Here is a 20,095-nt window from a genome sequence, read left to right on the forward strand (position 1 = left end):
CCCCCAGGTGTGCTTTGATTTGTTTGCTGAAGTAGCCCTGGAAAGGAAGACAAACAAACAAACAAATAAACAAAAATAGAAAAAAAGAAACAAAAACACCAGCTACAGCAAAACAATGAGATGGTGGAGTTGTTGATGGAAGAGACCTTATCCCATACAAAGAGAGATATGACAGGGGTGGGAAAAAGAAAAGAAAAGAAAACTGACCAAACTGAGAAACTCTACGGCTTAATCCAGAGAGAGAGGGGGGAACATAAAGACAGAGATATAGAACAGGTATAAAGAGAATAGATGAAATATGTCTGCTTAAACAAACCAACAACCAGAATAACCAGACTAGAGGAGGGAAGAAGTATGAAGGAGAAAAGGAAGAGAAGAAAAAAAAAAAAATATATATATATATATATGTACGTATATAATAAGAATTGTCCAAGAATTAAATCAAGAAATGCAAAACCGCTGGGTGCCTTGGAACCCTTGGTAGTGCTGGTCTGGAGGAGGGGCTCTCTGGTTCATTAGCATCAATCCCATTCCAGTAGATTTGTAGTTACCAGGTGTGGAGGGGTGTGGTTTGGTGTAGATGGGTCCCGCCTCCACTGTGGGCTGCTGTTCCTTCCCTGATGCCCCACCTTGTTGGTGTTGGGTAGAAAAATGGCAACATCCCAGTCTCTCCTCCATGAAATGGTTGTCCCAAATCACTCTGTTCAGGCCATACTCGCAGTGCTGTGGGCACAAACTAGGCGATTTGTCCCCATCTGCTGACTCCCAAGCCTCCCTGGCACCCCACTGGAATTTAAACCCCGATGTCTTAAAGGATCCTGCTCTGTGCTCCCCAGTGCTGGGGAGTGCCACTCTGTGCCACCAATATATTGCCTCTGGCTCGCGGTTGCAGGCAGTAGTTGTCCTTTGAAAGGTTATATACCTTCTTCCCACAGCACTCCAGGAAGGGGGTTGCTTTCTCCCACTGCGGACTGTGCCTCTGAAGTAGTAACCAAGCCCAGGGCTGGCTCCCATCCTCCCCAGGTGGGTGAACTGGGCAACCGGCCCCAGCCTGGAGGAAGCCCCGCAGTTAGAGATTGGATCTTTCTCTATCCTGGTCTGTGGTTTTTCTCTTGTCCACATCCAGTCCTATGCTACCTCAGCCTCTCTTTCTCTTCCATTTGTCTCTCCACAGAGGAGGATCCCTCTCCTCCGTGCCTATGTGGCCTGTTTTATCTCTCCCAGTTTGCAATCATGCACCTATGGGCCACCAGGCTGTCCCTGGTGTCCACCCTGGAGACGTCTTTGTCCTTATGCAGCATGGACTCTTGGAATTCAAAGTCCTTTGGCCTCACCAATGCTGTGTTTGAGGGATGAGGGAACTTCAGGTACCCCTACTTCACCATGTTGGATCTCTGATCAAGATGGATGTTTTTGTAAAGGACAATATAAGGGATCCTTGTGTGATGGAGCTGTTTTGTATCTTGACTGCTGTAATGGGTATACACAGCAACACATGGGACAAAATCACATGGAGCTAAATTCACACACACACATACAGACACATGCACACATGAATACAAGAAAACCTGGGGAAATCTGTATGTTAAAAAAAATCTCAATGTTAATTGATCGCTTCACCAACAACATAAACAGATGCTGAAAATATATTCAGTATCATAAGTCACCAAGAAAATGAAACTTAAAAATATACTGAGACATCAGTACAGACATACTAGAATGGCTTTATAAAAACAAACTGATGGTCTTCAGTGCTGAAGGGGATATGGAACAGCTGGAAATCTCAGAAATGCCTGGTGATAATGAAGATGCAGGGGAGCCTGGATGGCTCAGTCAGTTAAGCGTTGGACTCTTAGTAACAGTTCTGGTCGTGATCTTGAGGTCGTGAGATTGATCCCCACATTGGGCTCCAAGCTGAGTGCAGAGCTTGCTTGGGATTTTCTTTCCCTCTCTCTCTCTGAACCTCCCCAGTTCATGCCCTCTCTCTATCTCTCTCTCAAAATAAATACATAAACATAAAAAATAGAAAATGCAAAATCAAGCATTCACATTGGAAAATAGTTTTACAGTTTCATAGAATGTTAAACATATGTGACATATGACCCATTAATTCCATTTCTAGGTATTTACTCTAGTGAAATGAAAACTTAACATCCACAAAAAACATGAACAAATCTTTTAAATGTTTTATTTGAAATTGTCAAAGAGTTGAAACTGGAAATAACCCATATGTTCCTTAACTGGAGAGTGAATAAAGAAACTGGTTCATCTGTACAATGGACTTCTATTCAACAATGAAAATGGAATGAACTATTAATACATACAAAAACATAGATGGATCTCAAATGCATTGTGCGGAGTGAAGGAAGTCAGAACCAAAAGACTACCCATGTATGATCTCATTTATATGGTGTACTTGCAAAGTCCAAACTATAGGCACAGACAACAGACAAGAAGTTGCCAGGGTTTGGGATTGGAGGGAGAGTCTGACTTAAAAGGGGCATGGTGAATTTATGGGTAATGATTGATCTCTCATATACCACACCTCTGTGTGCAGGTTGTCAAAATTCACAGAAATGAACTATTCAATAAAGATAGATTTGAGTGTATGTAAATTGTAACTTATTAAAAAAAGAAAAGAAAAAAAGTAAATGAAAGGAAAGAAGAGAAAAGAAAACAAAAAGTTGTTGTAGGTGAGGATTCCCAGGAGCAAACTCTCACTTCGAGATTAGTGTATAGGAAGTCTCGACAAACCTGAAAACACACTCCAGAATAAAGGAAAAGATGAAAAGCTGGTAGGAGCAGAGAAGGATGTTGACCTGTGAGATTGTCACAGCGAGACCTGCAGTAGAAATTGTGGGAGCTCTGGGGCGCCTGGGTGGCTCAGTCGGTTGGGCGTCCAACTTCGGCTTAGGTCATAATCTCGCGGTCTGTGAGTTCAAGCCCCACATCAGGCTCTGGGCTGACAGCTCAGAGCCTGGAGCCTGTTTCAGATTCTGTGTCTCCCTCTCTCTCTGACCCTCCCCTGCTCATGCGCTGTCTCTCTCTGTCTCAAAAATAAATAAATGTTAAAAAAAAATTAAAAAAAAATTGTGGGAGCTCTGATACAGGGTGTGTTCTTCATAGTCCTACAGAATAGGGTGCAGGGTCCAGCTATCATCCCACCCACATGCAGAGGTCACCAGATGCAGGCTGCCGTCAGGAAAGAGACATGTCCCTGGAGTGCTAGCTTTCTTCAGCACAAGTTAGCCCTGGAGTTGCAGTTGCCAACATGCCCCACCTCTGGGAAATGAGGGCTTAAATTCTATAGGTGAAGGCTAGGGATTCTGGTTGTCACACAGGACAACTAGTACAATGACAGATTCAATGTCATTATTTTTGGTGTTGTGACTATTACAGAATAAAGTAAACAGACATACACACACACTATAGGAGAGGAAAAAATTTTTGGAAAGAGTACATGAAAAAGTAACACACAGTACAGGATACAGAGGGAAGTAGGAAGAATTAAGTAGAACATGACTAATGGGGAGTATTCCAGACATCTCCAGAGAAAGAGATTGAAAGTGAGAACTTTTGATGACTAGTGAGAATGGGGAGGGGATGAGGGGTGGAAAGGAGGAATGGAAGGAGATACAGAATGAGTAGGGGCAGACTGGGGAAAGGAGACCTCCTCGAACACACTCTCACTCTTGGCTCAGCCTGCCTTGCTGCCCCTGTCACATCACCTCCATTAATATTCCTGACTAGATCTTGTGATCTGTTTCAGCTGCTCTCTGAATTAAAATATAAATAGCTCATCAGACTCAAGAGATTCCCCAAATGAGACAAAGATACTAAACGACTTCCCTTCTGAAGGACTCTAAGGGTCACAAGCTACGCAAGAACTTTTGACAGATTTTCATTCCTGGTCTCGTGATCACCTGGCAATCTGTGAAGCCAACAATCATGGATGAGGAACAATCCAGGAAGTAATTATCATTCTTCACACTGTTCATTACTCACTTTCACATGACAAGAGCTGACCAGTGTCTCTTCCTGAGACCCAGATCATATTATACACTTGACAAATAGAAATGTCCACTAATGGAATTCTTTAACCCTTTAACTAAAGCTTTGTAGTTGTCACTCACTCATTGGTAGGTTGCCATCTAAGCAGAACAGCGAATGCTCTTCATCTGCCTCCCTTTTCCATCCACTCTCTTCAATTCCACAGTGTTTCCATCTGTCTGTCCATTCAAGGCTACTGCATCACTTTCTTCCAAGTTATAAACACCAGAAGACCCCAGGTGGGCTTATAGGTGGCATGATTCACACTATGGGTTTTGGATATTATTTCCTACCATCCTCTCTAATGCTTTTCCTAAAATGTAAGTGGTAAAGAGACCTGTGGGAGGCCTTTTCTGGGACAAAATGATTGCAAATGCTTGGTAGAGAACAGCCCTTCTTTACTGGAGTGAGTATGATGGCCCTGTGATCCTCTAGGACTCCAGCCAGCCAGGTGCTGAAAGAAGTCACTGCAAGACCAAGACCTGATGTTCACCTCTTCTCTTGCTCCTCATGTGCCCTTGCCCACTCTTTCTCCAGAAAAGCCACCTTCTCTCCTCCTACTCACTCTGGAGTTGTTCAGGCTATGGGCAGCTCCTAGACTTTCCATCTCAAAGCTCCATCACTAGGGAGACCCAACCTGATGTTATGAGATCCAGAATCAAAATCCTTCCCAACCCTGTTCAGGTCAGTGCCCAGGGAGGGACCAGGGTCACCTTGATCAATATGGATCAAGGTTAACACAAAAGTGTGGGTGAGCACAGAGACTATGAGCAGAGACCCATCATGGATGTACTGGGCCTGATGGCTCTTGGTTTCATTTCAGCTCAGCTACTCTCTCAGGGTCCTTTCACTGCCTGATCTGGTCTTTCCCAGCATGATGGTAGAGGAAAGAAAATGTTCTGTTGTGAAAATGACCTAAATTATGACCTGTGTCTGCTTCTCTGTAGTGATTCTTGGGACCGAGGTGCAGGATGACAGGGTTGGCAAGAAGAGTCAAAGGTCTCAGGGCCCTGGAGAGGGATAGGCAGCAGCATCCCCTGAGACTCTATGGGGAGAGAGTGAGGGTAGGAGGTTTTGGCCTCACTTCCCTTTTGTCTGTGTCACTGTGGCTTAACCGGTTTGACCATCAATTGTATGCTTCTCACCACAGTAATAGTCAGCCTCATCCTCAGGCTGGATGTTGGAGATGGTTAAGTAGCGATCAGCCCCAGAGCTTGAGCCTGAGAAGCGACTGGGGATTCCGTCTCCTTTGATGTGGCTTCCATCACTGTTAACCTTCATCAAATACCGAGGGGCCTTCTCTGGTCTCTGTTGATACCACCAAACAAAGTAATTGCTGTGTTCACTGCTCAGGGTGCAGGTGAGCTTGACTGAGGCTCCAAGTGAGGCAGATGCAGATGGAGCCTGGGTCAGCACAGGCAGAGCACAGAAACCTGGAAACACAAAATACAAGAATGATGCTGAATACACTGGACACTGGACAGAGGTTCCCTGGAACTGTGCTTGGAGCAAATCCAGGAGGTGGAACCCTGACCTGTAGAGAAAATGAAGGGCAGGAGGTAGAAGGGAGCCCAGTCCATGGTGGGGAAGGCTTCGATGAGCTTTTGTCTAAGGCTGCCTCGCTGGGACTGAACTCTCCACGCTCTCATCTTATCCTCTCCTTTTGCAGCTCAAAGAGGGAGGAGCATCAATTGCAAATCCATTTTCCATTCTTCAACGTGATTGTCTAATCTATTCTAAGCCCTGAGCCTAAAGACCTCATGCTGGTACTTTCCTGAGTTCAGAAGAAGGGCCAGGTGTGGGTTTCAAGAGTGGAGTTGATTTCACACACTCCAAGTAGCTTCAAATAAGCACCAGTCACACCCTTTGCACTTGAGTATAGCCCAGGGAATTTGGACTTATTGTGGTTCCAAACGAAGACCCACACTGCCCTCTGGTGACCCCCAGGATGAATGTCACTCTCCATGTATTGCTAGTTCCAACAAAATGACTGCTTCTGAGCCCTCAATAGATGTTAGACCCTTGGTGAATGCTTACATCCTTCACCTCAAGGAGACATTATAAAAATAGTAGCCCTATGCTTAAGGCACAAACTTTTTTTCCAATCTTTTAAATTAGGCAACTAACATTCACAGATGAAATGATTTTCTCAAAGTAATTAAAACAGCAATGAGTGAGTCAAGTTTCCAATCCAGGAGACACACCAGAACCTGACCTTTCAATCCCCTTTCTGCCCTGTCCCCTCACCATGCTTCATCTCCTTCTCCCCTTTGCTGCATCCCAAAGATCGTGGACTGTCGTGTTTTCATTTTCATTTGCTTCCATGTACTTTTTCATTTTCTTTCTAATTTCCTGGTTAACCTATTATTCTTTAGTTAGGATGTTCTTTAACCTCCATGTATTTGTGGTCTTTCCAAATTTCTTCTTGTGATTGGCTTCAAGTTTCATAGTGTTGTGGTCTGAAAATATGCATGATATGATCTCAACCTTTTTGTACTTGTTGAGGGCTGATTTGTGACCCAGTATGTGATCTATTCTGGAGAATGTCCCTTGTGCATTCAAAAAGAACGTGTATTCTGCTGCTTTAAATTGAAATGTTCTGAATATATATTTTACATCCATCCAGTCTGGTGTGTCATTAAAAGCCATTGTTTCCTCGTTGATTTTCTGCTTAGATGATCTATCCATTGCTGTAAGGGGGTGTTAAAGTCCCCTATTATTATTTTATTATTGTCAATGAGTTTCTTGGTATTTGTTATTAATTGACTTATATATTTGGGTGCTCTCAAGTTGGGGGCATAAATATCTACATTTGTTAGATCTTCTTGATTGATAGATCCCTTAATTATGACACAATGCCCTTCATCCTCTCTCATTAGAGTCTTTGGTTTAAAATCTGATTTAACTATGGCTACTCTGACATTCTTTTGGCATCCATTAGCCGGATAGATGTTTCTCCATCCCCTCACTTTCAATCTGTAGGTGTCTTTAGGTCTAAAATGAGTCTCTTGTAGGCAGCATATGGATGAATTTTGGGTTTTTACCCATTCTGATGCCCTATGTATTTTGACTGGAGCATTTATTCTATTTACATTCAGGGTGATGATTGAAAGTTTTGAGTGTAGTGCCATTGTGTTACTTGTAAAGTTGGTGTTTCTGGTGATGTTCTCTGGTCCCTTCCAGTCTTTGTTGCTTTTGGGCTTTTTTTGTTATGTTTGGCTTTTCTCCACTCAAATACTCCCCCCTAAAATTTCTTTCAGGGTTAGTTTAGAGATCACAAAGTCCTTTAGTTTTTGTTTGTCTGGAAAACTCTTTATCTCTCTTTCTATTCTGAATGGCAGTCTTGTTAGATAAAGAATCTTGGCTGCAACTTTTTCCCATACAGCATGTTGAATATATCCTGCCATGGCCTTCTTGTCTGCCACATTTCTGTGAACAGATCTGCTGTGAACCTGATCTGTCTTCCCTGGTGGGTAATGGACTATTTTCCTCTGGCTGCTTTAAGGGTTTTTTCCTTGTCTGTGTATTTTACAAATCTATGATATGCCTTGGTGATGGCTGGCTTTTGTTAAGTTTAATGAAAGTTTTCTGTGCTTCTTGGATTTTGATGTCTATCTCCTTCCACAGATTTGGGAGGTTTTCAGCTATAATTTACTCACATAAACCTTCTGTTCACCCTTCTCTCTCTCTTTATCTTCTGTAACTCCTATGATATAAATGTTATTCCATTTCAATAAGTCACTGAATTCCCTAAGTCTGCCTTTGTGATCCTTTACCTTTATTTTCCTCTTCTTTTCAGCTTCATTAACTTCCATAATTTTATCCTCTGTATCACTAATTCACTTCTTGACCTCATTCATCTTTGCTGTCATGGCATCTATTTGAGTTGTATCTTGGTTATAGTATCTTTAATTTCAGTCGGAATAGATTTTAACTCTATGATCTCTGTAATAAGGGATTCTCTAATGTCTTCTATACTTTTTTCAAGCACAAATACTATCCTTTACAATTTCTGTTTTAAATTCAAGTTCAGACCTCTTACCTATATCTGCATTGATTCAATCCAGGTCCATGGTTTCTCCTTGTTCTTTTTTGGGGGGTTGGGGCATGAATTCCACAGTCTTGTCATTTTGAATTAAGAAAAATATATAATAAAGTAAAAATTAAGATAAATTTAAAAAATTATAATGTTTATTTTTGAGAGACTGAGACATAGAGCATGAGCAGGGGAGGGGGAGAGAGAGAGAGGGAGACACAGAATCAGAAGAAAGCTCCAGGCTCTGAGCTGTCAGCACAGAGCCCGACGTGGGGCTCGAACTCACAAACTGTGAGATGACCTGAGCCAAAGTTGGACGCTTAACCAATTAAGCCACCCAGTACCCCGAATTTAAAATTTTTTTTAAAAATCAAATAAAGGAAGCTATATCCTAGGTGTGTTTTTGTCTGCTTGTTGAGAGAAGCTTGATAGAAAATGGAAAAAAAAATAGAAAAATAGAAAAATAAATAAATAAAGTGAAGTTAAAAATCACTTTCTTTATCAATGAAAAAAAAAAAAAAAACACCCAGCAACAAAAACAAAAAAAAAGAAGCAATAATAATAATAATAATAATAATAAATAGCAAACAGAAAACACCCAAATGGAGCTAGATACAGTTTCCTATAGATCTGAAAATTTACAGCACTCTATGATCAGTAGACTAAGTGCATGGAATGGATTTGTACTGGTCTTCTGGGGGAATGGTCTGCTATTGTGATTCTCCGGTTAACTTGCTCCAGTGGAGATGTTCCTGGAGGGTGCAGGGGGAAAGGGCTTGGTTTTATGGCTGGGTTTTCCACATAGTGGTGCTGTTTAGCTCACTGGGGTCCATCAATGTTGGTGGGCTAATGTGAAAATGGCTTCACCCTACTCTCTAGTCTCCAGGGTAGACTGGCATCCTCACAGACATGCAATTGATCACCCCTCCTGTGTACCTGGCTTCCATTAGCTCCCACCTTCCCCCTTTCTGTGTCTGAGCTGTCTGCCTGCCAGGTGCTGCTTTCATCCAGAGCTATATCTCAGGCATGACTTTGTTTTAAAACCCCATACTTCAGAGACCCTTGTGGTTTTGACCCATGCTGATCCTCTGAGGTAGGGTCTCACCATGCTGTGACTGGTGCCAGCTTGTCCCAGAAAATGTTGGCATGACTGCACCATGGTAGTGGCTCAGAGTTTATGGTAAATCACAACACACAGCTGATGCCAGGGTTCACTACCCTCAGCCGGGTCTTCATTTTTATACCAGTGAACTCTATGGCATCTGCCTTGTCTTTTGCCCATGGAGACACCATATTGCCTCTACCAAATACAATCCAAGTGGGGAAAGCCCTTCTCCCCATGTGACAGAGGGGATCCTCAGACCCAGCTGCCTGCTCCTGAGGATCTGCCCTGCTTCCTCCCCAAGCACTCTCAGATGTTGAACTTCAAAACTTCAGACTCTACACTCTGCTGTTTATAAAAAGTGGTGTTTTGAAATCTCTCCTTTTTCCCTGTCAACTTTTGGGAAACAGTTTTCTTGTGCAGCCCCCTGTGCGTGTTTTCACTCTTCCTCTTTCTCACTAGCTACTTTTCAGGGGGATTGATTTTCTTTCTGGAACCCAACTGACACCAACATGCTGCTCTCTCCCCACCCCTCTCCTTTCCACATGAAAGGGCTCCCTCCCATCCGTGGCACCATGACTCTTCTCTCCCCCAATTCATCTCTCTATACCACATACCTGCCACATTCTTTCCCTCAAATTGTGCACCTTGTTCTGTTAATCGTCAGATTGATTTCCTAGTTGCTCAAAATGGTTTGGTGTTGATCTAGCTGTGTTCAGGGGGACAGGACAAGCCCAGCATCCCCTTACTACTCCGCCACCTTAACTCCTCCCCTCTCTGTTCACTTTTGAATCTTTTTCCTGTCTTTCACTTTGCAGAATCTACCGTCTTCAGATTCCCTCATGTGTTCTTCATTTTGTCTTGTTTGCTACTAATGTCAACCCTTGTGTTTGTAATCTGAGATGTAGATTTCATCTGTAGAAGTTTGATTTGTATCCTTTAATTTTCTGTCTCCTGTTAACACGCCAAACATTTAGACTAAGTGTCAATTAAACATTGCAACAACATTCTTGCTTGAATGTCCATCCTTCCCTCCCCCTGCATCTTCCAGGCCTGCTGCCCCATGACTGCCTGACCTATTTCTTAAATTAAGTTTCTGTCTTAAGAAAGTCTGTCTCTGTCTCTCCCTTTGTATATGTGTGTGAATGTAACATATAAAACACCTAGGTGTATATGAAAGACATGTCCTATTGAATCCCTATTCTCAGGAGAATCCTAACTAATGCCACTTGTTAGCTCTTACTCTTTGTGGTTCAAATGGTTTTATTTTAATGTTTTATTTAGAGTTGGAAATCCTACCTTCTAGCTTATGAAGTGCCTCCTTTTGACATGATGTCATTCTCATCTAGAAGAAGGAGGTGGTAACATGATTTTCTTTCCCCATCATTTTTGCTGACATTGTCATGAATTTTATTTTTACATAAATTATAAATCACAACATATTGATCTTATTTCTGCTTAAAGAGCTGACTTTTTAAATAGACACTAAAAATAAAACTTTTTATAGTTACCCATTTAGTTTTAGATATCTGATACTTTTTATATCTTTGTATAGATTCTCATTTCTCTTGGGCATCTTTTACTCATGCTTGTGCTAAGGGTATGCAGGTGATCAGTTCTGTGAGGTTTGAAGTATGAGAAAGGTTTAGTTTGTCTTCCCTTTTCAATGACATTTTCACTGGTTAAAAATTAAGGTTGAGATAAGAAACAGACTGTTGACTATGGAAAACAAACTGATGGCTACCACCAGGTGGTATTTGGGTGAGTGAGGTAGGTAGTGGGGATTAAAGAATACAAATATAAAAAAAATTAAGGTTGACAATTTTTCTTTTAGCATTTTAGAGACACTGCTCCCCTGTCGTCTTGCTTACACAGTTGTAATAAAAAAATGTGCTCCCACCATGAGGCTGGTTCTCTGTAGGGAACACATCTCCTCTCTGGCTATGAAAGCGTCTGTGTCCCTGGTTTGTAGCAATTTCATTAGGATGTGTGCTGTGCTGTCTCTCATGTTCCCTGTGCCGAAGCTTTGTTGAGCTTCATGGATTTATTGGTTCATGGGTTTCACCAAATTTGAAAACTCATTGGCTCTTTTTCCTTCAAATATTTCTTCAGTCACCACCTGCTCCCCACATTTTCTGCCTAATTTACTCCAAATACACAGTCTTTAGGTGGATTGCAATGTTCTTCCTTGCACTGAGGCTTTATTCACTTTTTCCAGCCATTTTGCTCTGTATTGCATTATGAATAATTTCTGTTGTTATGACATCAGGATCACGAATCTCTTCTTTGGCAGCATCTAATCTGCTGTCAACCTCATCTGTGTATTTTTGCATCTCAGATCATGTGATTTTCATTGGGGAAGTTTGAAACTATACCGCTCCTAATATATCCAGTAATTCATGCACTCACAGTCACAGATTAAATATATTTATAATAAATGCAAACATATCTTCTCTCAATCCACCATCTGCAAAGCATGCCTGGATGTGTGTGAGGAAGGGCAGCCTGGGGACCTCAGATGTGGGAACCTGAGCCAGACCTACTCATTGGTCTATCTACAGGCCTTCTGAGGCTAGAGGAGAGGATGACACAGATGGGGAAGAGGTTTGTCTCACTTCCCCATCTTCTTGTGTCAGTGTAAAAATTATCACTCTTGTCTGATGACCTGCAGTGATAGTCAGCCTTGTCCTCAGCCTGGGTCCCACTGATGTCAGGGTAATGGTCTTCCCTGAACTGGAGCCAGAGAGTTGGTCGGAGCACCACTCATTATCTTTTTAAAGGAGCAGCATGGCTACTTGGCTTGGATTCTTCTGGGACAACAATGGATATTTCCCTGACAGTACATCTCCAGAGCAAGTGATCATTGCTGTATGTCCCAAGCCCATGGACACTGAGGGAGGCTGAGTCAGCCCACTGGAGCCCACAGAGCCTGAAAAGACAAAAGAGGACAGGTTGTCGTGAGGTTCAAGGATTCATTCCCTAGGTCCCAATACTGAGGCCGTGCTGGCTGGGGCTGAGCTCAGGTTTGGGCACAGGCCCAACTCAAATCCTATGAGGACTGAACATGTGGGCAGGTGCAAGGGGCAGCACCTGTGCAGAGAGTGAAGAGGGGGAGCAGGAGAGGGATCCAGGCCATGGTAGAGACACTGAGAGCTCTGCCTCCTGTGACCCCATAGCACTGTTGGGTCCAGGCCTTTCCAGGCCCTTGCATCAATAATTGTTAGAAATTATGCAAATTTCCTCCACTTCAGGGACTCCTAATTGACAAACCAGTGGTGAGATCAGAACATGTGACTGAAGAGGAAGACGGTAGCCTCCAGCATCCTGCAATCAGCTATCAGGTAAAAAGAAACAGCCTTGGCTTCCAATTTCTGGGATCAGTCACCTTCTTGGGGTCAGGCCACATGACAACTATCTCACACAAGTCTGTTGGAATCAGTCCTTGGCTCCCACCGTGGTCTTTCAGGTGCCTGGCTATGGGGCTGGGTCGGGTCCTCTAAGATACACAGACAACACGTGATTCAGGGAAAGGTGTTCCTGTGGCCTCATTACCTTCCTCCTTCTGCTTCACGTCTCCTCTGGCTCCGCCAGACCCAAATGGTCCCAAAGTTGGCATGTCATTAGAATGTGGGACTTTATCCTTAGAATCGTCTGTCATTTTGTCCGTGAGATTCACTTGTTCAGCAACACCTGTGGTCAGGTGCAGTAAGAGGCAATTTCCAGGTACTAAGTCAGTTTCTCTTGGCAGCCACTTGGCACACTAAGGGGCCTGCAGGAGGAAGCTGCTGAAGTAGGGACAGGTTTGTCACAGTTGTGCTCAGCTCCGGGGAACTCCCCAGTTCACTTGGGGGCTGAAGCCACTCAGGGAAGTGATTGTTACCCTCCCATTCCCCCTTACCACCTAAAGCCACAGGGAGACTAGGATGCTACTTGTGGCTCTGGTCCTGGTCTCCTGTCTCATCCCCCACGGATGACCTGTCCCTGCTTTCCTCAACGCTCCGCAGACTGGCTGAGCTGAGCAGAAACATGAGGGAGGGCTGCACCTGACAGGAAAGGGAGGTTCGGAGAGGCATGCAGGTCCCCATTCCCTGGAGAGGCAGAGAGAGAGCAGAGGCTGGCAGGTGCAAGGCAGCAACAGTCACCTGCACCAGGTGAAGAAGGCCGCCCAGGCTGAGAGGGGATGTGGGACAACCTCAGTCAGAATGTTCCAGGTCCTGAAGGAGACAGCTTCTTCTTCTCACTTCTGCCAGATACCGGTTGTGGAGGGAGCACTGCTAAAGTTGACCATGGGGCCCCCTGAGGACCAGGGAGATGCCAGCCCATTCATTGTCATGTGATGAAAATGTGTGAAGTGAGAATCTCCAGATTATTATTCTCTAGAGGGACTTTTCATGATCCTTTAACCTGATAAATCCCTGGAAATATTATTTTGGTCACAGGGATTCCCAATAAAAATCATCTTTCTAGTTCATCAGGCCAGTAAGCAAATTTTAGACAAAGTTTCTAATTGTACATGCCATACTTTGGTGAGAGTAAAATGATTTTTTTACCTGTGTTTCCCCACTGCCATGAAGGTAATGCTCTGATTCAAGCCAGAGGGGAAATTGCAGAAGCTTCTGTTTTTCCTTATTAATACCTCATTTGTAGTTTTTACCTCATACAATGGCTCTAAAAATCAATTTCAAAACCATACATCAAAGAATCATGAAGAGAAATTCAGCTTATTCATACATCTTTCCTTTCAGAGTGACAGGCGAGGCCCAAATACAGGCACAACCTCCATGCAAGGTCAGCGTGGGCATGAGTGTGAGGCCATGTGGGTCAGGCCTGAGCTAAAGGTGAGGCCTGCCTGGTGCAGGTGATGGGATTGGGGCAGCGGGAGGACATGGCACCAGGAGAAAGATCCCAGGTGGGACCCACAATGGTCTGCACTTCCTTCACGGTTTCTGTAAAATCTAAGGAAGGAAGGGCCTGGGGCAGGAGGGACCTGGTCCCCTTTTCAAGAGGCGTCAGGCAGCCCTTGATGATGTGGGGACACCTTACCCAGGAACCAAAGGAGACGCTGCCCTGTGGCCCATTCAGGCTGTCTGTACCCAAGGGAAGAGGAATTCCTGCAGGACTGTGCTGAGACAGCTGTCTCCCCTCCTAAGTGACATGTGATTACATCTGGGGCCCATGTGATGTATAATGACATCCTAAATATCACCTACTGTAAATCCTGACTCCAGCTCCCATAGTGATACTAGCCCCCCACTCTGCCACTGTTCAGTAGGATAAACATAGACCAGAGGACAGAGAACTGCTAGAGTCGCCCACAGTGCAGGGCCTGTGCCAGGACCAGGGAGGACACCTACCCGATCCTAAGTCCTGACCAGCAGCTGCTCAGAGGACAGGTGAGAGTGAGAGCCAGGCCATGGTAGGAGGGTTTGTGTCCCATCCCCATCCTTCTGTGTCACCTTGAGTCACTGAAGACACACCCACTGCCCTGGTAAGTGGCACAGCAATGGTCAGCCTTGTCCTGGCCCTTAGTTCTGGTCAAGCTCAGGGGGGCCATGTCCCAAAGTTCCATCCAGAATTGGACCCCGATGGTCACTCTTATCTGTCTATATAACCAGCTCACTTGGCTTCTGTCGGTACCAAGAAAGATGTTCACTCCTGAGCTCATTTGCAGAACAGGGGATCCTGGGCCTGCTTGGGGCCACTGACGGGGGGGGGGGTCTGCCTCAGATCAGGGGAGGCATCGAGCCTGTAAGAAAGGAGAGGAGAGGGGGCTGGAGGAATAAAGGGAGGCCGAGTCAGAAATCACTGGCCCAGCCCTTAGGGGAGGGAGCGATGTGGACACAGGGGATTGCAAGGCCTGACGCCCTGGACCCAGGATGGGAAGGAGAGCAGGGCACCTGTGCCTCGCACTGTGACTCCCTGTGGGCCTCTCACCTGTGCTGGGAGCAGCCAGAGAGCAGGAGTGAGGCCACACAGAGTGTGGTCCTGGGAGGATCCGCACCACAGGCCCCCTGGGAGCTGTTCTACATGCAGATGCCCGGGCCTCACCCAGACCTGCGGTGCCTGCAGCTGCATCTTGTGGAGACCCCCCTCCTCAGGGGACTGTGTGCTCACTGAGCTTCACAGGCTAGGGGCTTGGGCCACTGTGGAATATCTCACTTCCTCTGCTCACCTTCCGGAGTCCTACCTGGCCACCTGGGACACAGAGCATAACAGTCTTGCTCTGGTCACGTAAGCTTGGTACAGATTGTAGTGATGTGTAGTGCTGTGGAGAAAATGGGTTAAGAATGGACTCTTTCACCAGCCACATGGAGTGTGTGCTGTGGATGGGGTGAGACCCCAGGGAATATGGGCTGCACAGCCCTGGAGGCAGAGAGTGTGCCTTGTCTGCTTTTGTCTCCTTCTCTGAGTGCATCATGTGCAAGAGTGGAGGGCACCCGCAGGGGTGTTTCATGGTAACTACATGGGGGAGCTGAGTTTCTACTACACAGTTGTGACAAGAAGGGTGTGCAAGGGTTCGGGACATCCCCTAATACTCCCTGGTCTGTGATTACAGTAATATATGCACCACGATCCACTTCAGCAGGTCTGATAATGGACCACCCTCCCTGAATAAAGGCTTAGTTGTGCTGGCTGGTAGGGATGACGATTAGATCAGGTATTTGCTATGGGAAGGGAAATATGGGGTGGGTGGTGAAGATGTAATTACAGACACCACTGTGACCACGGGCTAGTGGCAGAAATGAGCATGAAAGAGGCAACACGTGTTTCTTCCTTATGTTGTAGGAATGTGCATACTAATCATATGTTTCTGTTTTGTTCTCCTGTGTCATCCTATTATCATCTAACATGAGGTGTGTTAACAGTAGGTAACTTTCTATCTCAATATTGAAGTTATAAGATATCAAATCATCTGGGACAAAAATAAATACCTCTAGCAGAGAAAAACGTATTTTGTATCCTACTATGGGGGAAGAATAAGCATATTTGGCGTCATCACGGGAGAATTTCATCATATCAGGTGAAAGCATGGTTCCCAATATTCCCTTTATTTGCACTCTGTGATTTGTGTGGATCTGGGTGGATTTCATGTGGGCAAGTTTGAACTGTGGTGGCTTTTTAAGTGTCAGCACTGTGAACTATAATTCACAGAATTGTTTTCTGTCTGTATTTCTGGGTAGGGTGAGTGTAAAGAGATTCCTGTGCACAATTTGGGGGTGGGGGTAGAGGTGAGGCTGCACCCATTTTGTGTCATGCTCCCATGGTTGTGTTACTTCCAGTCCCTTTGTAGGAGGAGGCAGCTGTCCCAACATCCCCCATTTGCCATCAAGATGGATGTGACCGTCCCAACTGTCTTTCAGAACCCAGTGCACTTAGTGTGTCCAGAATTTTTTTTCATTGTATAAAAATACAAGGAACAATCTGATCTGTCTAGAGATCTGACATGGACATTGGGAATTTTGGAGAGAAACCCCGGCTTAGTGTATTTAGTGGCCTCCTTGAGGACCATGTCTGGGATGTCAGCCATCCTGGATTGGGTTCCTGAAAGCAGAATCTGAGATGGAGATGTGAATCTCCAGGTGCAGGAAATCTGGAAGGAGGAGGGAGGTCAGACTGGACAGAAGCAGAGCAACCCACACAGAGGGAAATATCAGAGGAGGCCTCATTCCTGTAGGGAGCTCAAATTTGGGACCTTCCAGGACATGTGAAATTGAGGCAGGGCCTTTAGATCTAGGCCTCAGAAGACGATTCAACTGAACCTCACTCAGAAGAGACATAAAACTGTAGAGGCATTTCTCTGAACCAAGAGTACTCCCAGGAAGGAGGACTCCTGTGAGCCTTCAGGGGCTCCAGGCAGCAACGGGTTGGTGGGTGAGCCCAGAAAAGGGGATATAGGTGATACCCCAGTGTCTACGGTACTGGTCTGCTCCACTCAGGTGGATGTGGCTCCACACATGCACCAAGGCTTCAGGACATCAGCTGAGCTTACAGATTTTGGGCTATAATTCCACTCTGTTGTGTAAGCGGTAGGCCATTGACACATCATGGAAATGCAAAGATGAACATTGGATGAAAGTCTCCCTGTGTCTTTTTTCTACCCAGGCCCTCTGTCCTACATTCCTGAAATGGCCCAGAGAACCAGGGAAGCCTAGTGCTGTCCCCTCTACATGAACTGGTGACCCTCCCTGTGCAGAGCCTGCCTGAAGGGCAGAGTTGGGGAAGAGCTCCAGGGACCTCAGACTGAGAACCTGGGCCAGACCTGCTCATGCTTTGTCCACCGGCCTACTAGGACTGGAGGAGAGTGTGACATAGATGGGGAAGGGGTTTGTATCTTACTTCCCAATATGCCTGTGTCACTGTGACAATTACTACTGCTCTCCCACACTTGACAGTAATAGTCAGCCTCGTCTTCGGCCCGGGCCCCGCTGATGGTCAGGGTGACCATGTTCCCTGAACTGGAGCCAGAGAATCGGTCAGGGATTCCTGATGGCCAGTTGCTATCCTTATTAGTGACCAGCATGGGGACTTGGCCTGGCTTCTGATGGTACCCATGTGCATATTTTTCCCCCAGTACATCTCCAGGGTAGGTGATTGTAGCTGTCTGTCCCAGGGCCACCGATACTGGGCTGAATCAACCCACCAGAGGCAACGGAGCCTGAAAAGACAGAAGAGAGGTTGATGTGAGATCCTGGAGCCCATACCCAGTGACCCAAAACTGAGGTTGTGCTGGGCTGAGTTCAGGGTTTGGGGCAGACCTAGCCTCAGGTCCTGTGTGGGCTGAGCATGTGGCCAGGGTCCAGGGACAGCACCTGTGCAGAGAGTGAGGAGGGGGAGCAGGAAAGGGGTCCAGACCATGGTGGATGTGCTCAGAGCTCTGGCTCCAGAGACCCACAGCACTGCTGGGATCCACCCTGGCCTCTTTTTCCCTTCCAGGCCTTTGGATTAGTGATTATTACTAGTTATGCAAATCTCCTCCACTTCTGGGACTCCTAATTGATGCCTCAGTTGTGAGATCAGAACATGTGACTCAGGAAGAAGAGGGGAGGCCCCAGATTCCTCCAAGCAGCTCTCAGGTCAGACCACCAGCCTTGGCCTTCAAGGTCTGGGATCACAGTCACCGGGAATCAGACCACGTGACAAATGTCTGAAAACACTCTGCTAGGGGTGTGTCCTTGGATACCTCTGTGGTCTCTCAGGAGCCTGGCCATGGGACTGGGCTGGGCCCTCTGACAGATACAGACAATATCTGATTCAGGGATAGGAGGTCCTATGGCCTCTTTGCCTTCCTCTTTCTGCATTATGTCCCCTCTGCATCCCTGAGAGGCACTCTGGTCTCATCCTTGGTCTGTTGTTAGAATGTGGAACTTTATCATTAGAATGTTGGTGCATCATTTTGTCTGTGGGAGTTCACATGTTAAAAACCACCTGTGGTTGGAGATTCATCACAACCTCTAGTCTAGTGACATGTGGTGGTTTCATCTCTTTGACATCCCCCATCCTAAAACAGACCAGCAATTGGCATTTTCAATCCTTTCTTCCTTTTATTTTTTTCATCAGTGTTAGATGCAAATGGGAATTGCATGAGAAACCATCCCCGACTTAAAAAAACACCATCAAGGGACACCTGCGTGGTTCAGTCAGTTAAGTGGACAACTTTTAACTTCAGCTCAGGTCATGATTCTGAGGTTCGTGGAATCACAAGTCCCATGTTGGGCTTCATGCTGACAGCATGGAGCCTGCTTGGGAATCTCGCTGTCCTCCTGTCTCTCCTCCCACCCCCTGACTCGCGCTCATTGCTCTCTCTCTCTCTCTCCCTCTCTCTGAAAATAAATATATAAAAATTTAAAAAACAAAACAAATCAAAACTACCAGCAAAGTCCAGGTCTTGTTAGGGTCCCCAGGATATGTTTTCCCACATGGGTGAGCTTTGGAGGCAGAGCCAGGGTCCCTGCAGGGAGCTGGATCCTGTCACTGAACCAAAGATGACCCAGAGACTGGAGATGTGACCTGAGGCTGAAAGAATCCACTTCGCTCTGGAGAAAGTCTCACAAGGACACTGTGGACACCACTTCCATGCACAGGGGCTCCATGTGCCCTGCCTCCCCCCCTCCCCCTGAGGTGTTCCAGAACAAAGAAGCTACAGCCCCAGTTCCAAGCCTGCCTGGAACGTGGGGAAGGAGAGGCAGAGGGTGAGTGGTCAGGGTTTCTCTGGATGTGACCCATACAGACAAGTCAGCTCTCCGCGGACACTGGTGGATAGTGAGCGGGCCTGCATTTCCCAAGTAAGGCATTCACTGTGTCAGGAATTCCTTCAGTGTCCTGGATGACACTGTGTCTGACCCTCAGAACATGGTCCCTGCAGCCTGAGAAGATAGGATGGATCATCCCCACTTTCTTCTGATGACTGAACCCTGGACAGACACCTGCTGCCCCCCAGGCCTGGTGTCCCTGTGAGGCTCCACCTAGGCAGCCCCAGCCTCCGTCCTGCTGCTCCTGCTGCAGCTCTGCTGCCCCCTGCTGGTGGAGGAGACTCAGACCGGCAGCTTCCCTCCTGCAGGTCAGGTCACCCCACGGCACCTGTCACCTGAGAAAGGGTGTGGACCAGGGACCCCAGCCTTCCTCCCTCCCCCAGGCAGCTGCCCAGCCCCCTACCCAACCCAGCACACACAGGTTATGTACACTGTGCAGGATTCAGGACAGACGGGATTCCTGTCCTTGTCCCAGGGTTGAAATGGCCTGGTTTAGCCCACTGTCTTCTTACAAAAAGGAGAGTACAGGATAAAGTGTAGTGCATTTGAAAAGGATTGAATGTCCAGACAAACCTATGTGATCCTACTGCCACCAGATTCCTGTGTATATAGGAATCAAGACGGATGCTTCCTGTGTCTCTATTAGTGTAGTTGGGT

At 46.0% G+C, this 20,095-nt stretch overlaps 3 protein-coding genes, 1 long non-coding RNA gene, 1 pseudogene and 1 gene segment (V, D, J or C); 1 reads left to right on the plus strand and 5 right to left on the minus strand.

Annotated features, from left to right (window-relative positions):
- The window catches only part of LOC123587584 (immunoglobulin lambda-1 light chain-like), an 876,584-nt gene that overhangs the window by 244,466 nt on the left and 612,023 nt on the right, over nucleotides 1-20,095 (minus strand). The gene's annotated exons all lie outside the window — the stretch shown is intronic.
- The window catches only part of LOC123587589, a 511,389-nt pseudogene that overhangs the window by 231,022 nt on the left and 260,272 nt on the right, over nucleotides 1-20,095 (minus strand).
- Nucleotides 1-20,095, minus strand: part of LOC123587586 — a 1,001,573-nt gene that overhangs the window by 221,208 nt on the left and 760,270 nt on the right.
- The window catches only part of LOC123587588 (immunoglobulin lambda-1 light chain-like), an 824,513-nt gene that overhangs the window by 216,321 nt on the left and 588,097 nt on the right, over nucleotides 1-20,095 (minus strand). The gene's annotated exons all lie outside the window — the stretch shown is intronic.
- LOC123587590 (immunoglobulin lambda-1 light chain-like) overlaps nucleotides 1-20,095 on the minus strand; it is a 577,236-nt gene that overhangs the window by 207,814 nt on the left and 349,327 nt on the right. The window contains exon 4 of the mRNA XM_045457521.1: nucleotides 12,334-12,347. Coding sequence (XP_045313477.1) covers nucleotides 12,334-12,347 — 14 coding nt within the window. The remainder of the gene's footprint in view (nucleotides 1-12,333; nucleotides 12,348-20,095) is intronic.
- LOC123587610 overlaps nucleotides 1-20,095 on the plus strand; it is a 204,877-nt gene that overhangs the window by 103,702 nt on the left and 81,080 nt on the right. For 2 of the 3 annotated variants that reach the window (XR_006707409.1, XR_006707407.1), the window contains exon 5: nucleotides 12,440-12,549. The exons of the other annotated variant lie outside the window; for it this stretch is intronic. This is a non-coding gene — a long non-coding RNA (uncharacterized LOC123587610). Of the gene's footprint in view, nucleotides 1-12,439; nucleotides 12,550-20,095 lie in introns of those variants that run through there. 3 annotated transcript variants of the gene reach the window in all.

This window comes from Leopardus geoffroyi, chromosome D3 (assembly GCF_018350155.1).
Source record: "Leopardus geoffroyi isolate Oge1 chromosome D3, O.geoffroyi_Oge1_pat1.0, whole genome shotgun sequence".
In the NCBI taxonomy this organism is placed as follows: domain Eukaryota; kingdom Metazoa; phylum Chordata; class Mammalia; order Carnivora; family Felidae; genus Leopardus; species Leopardus geoffroyi.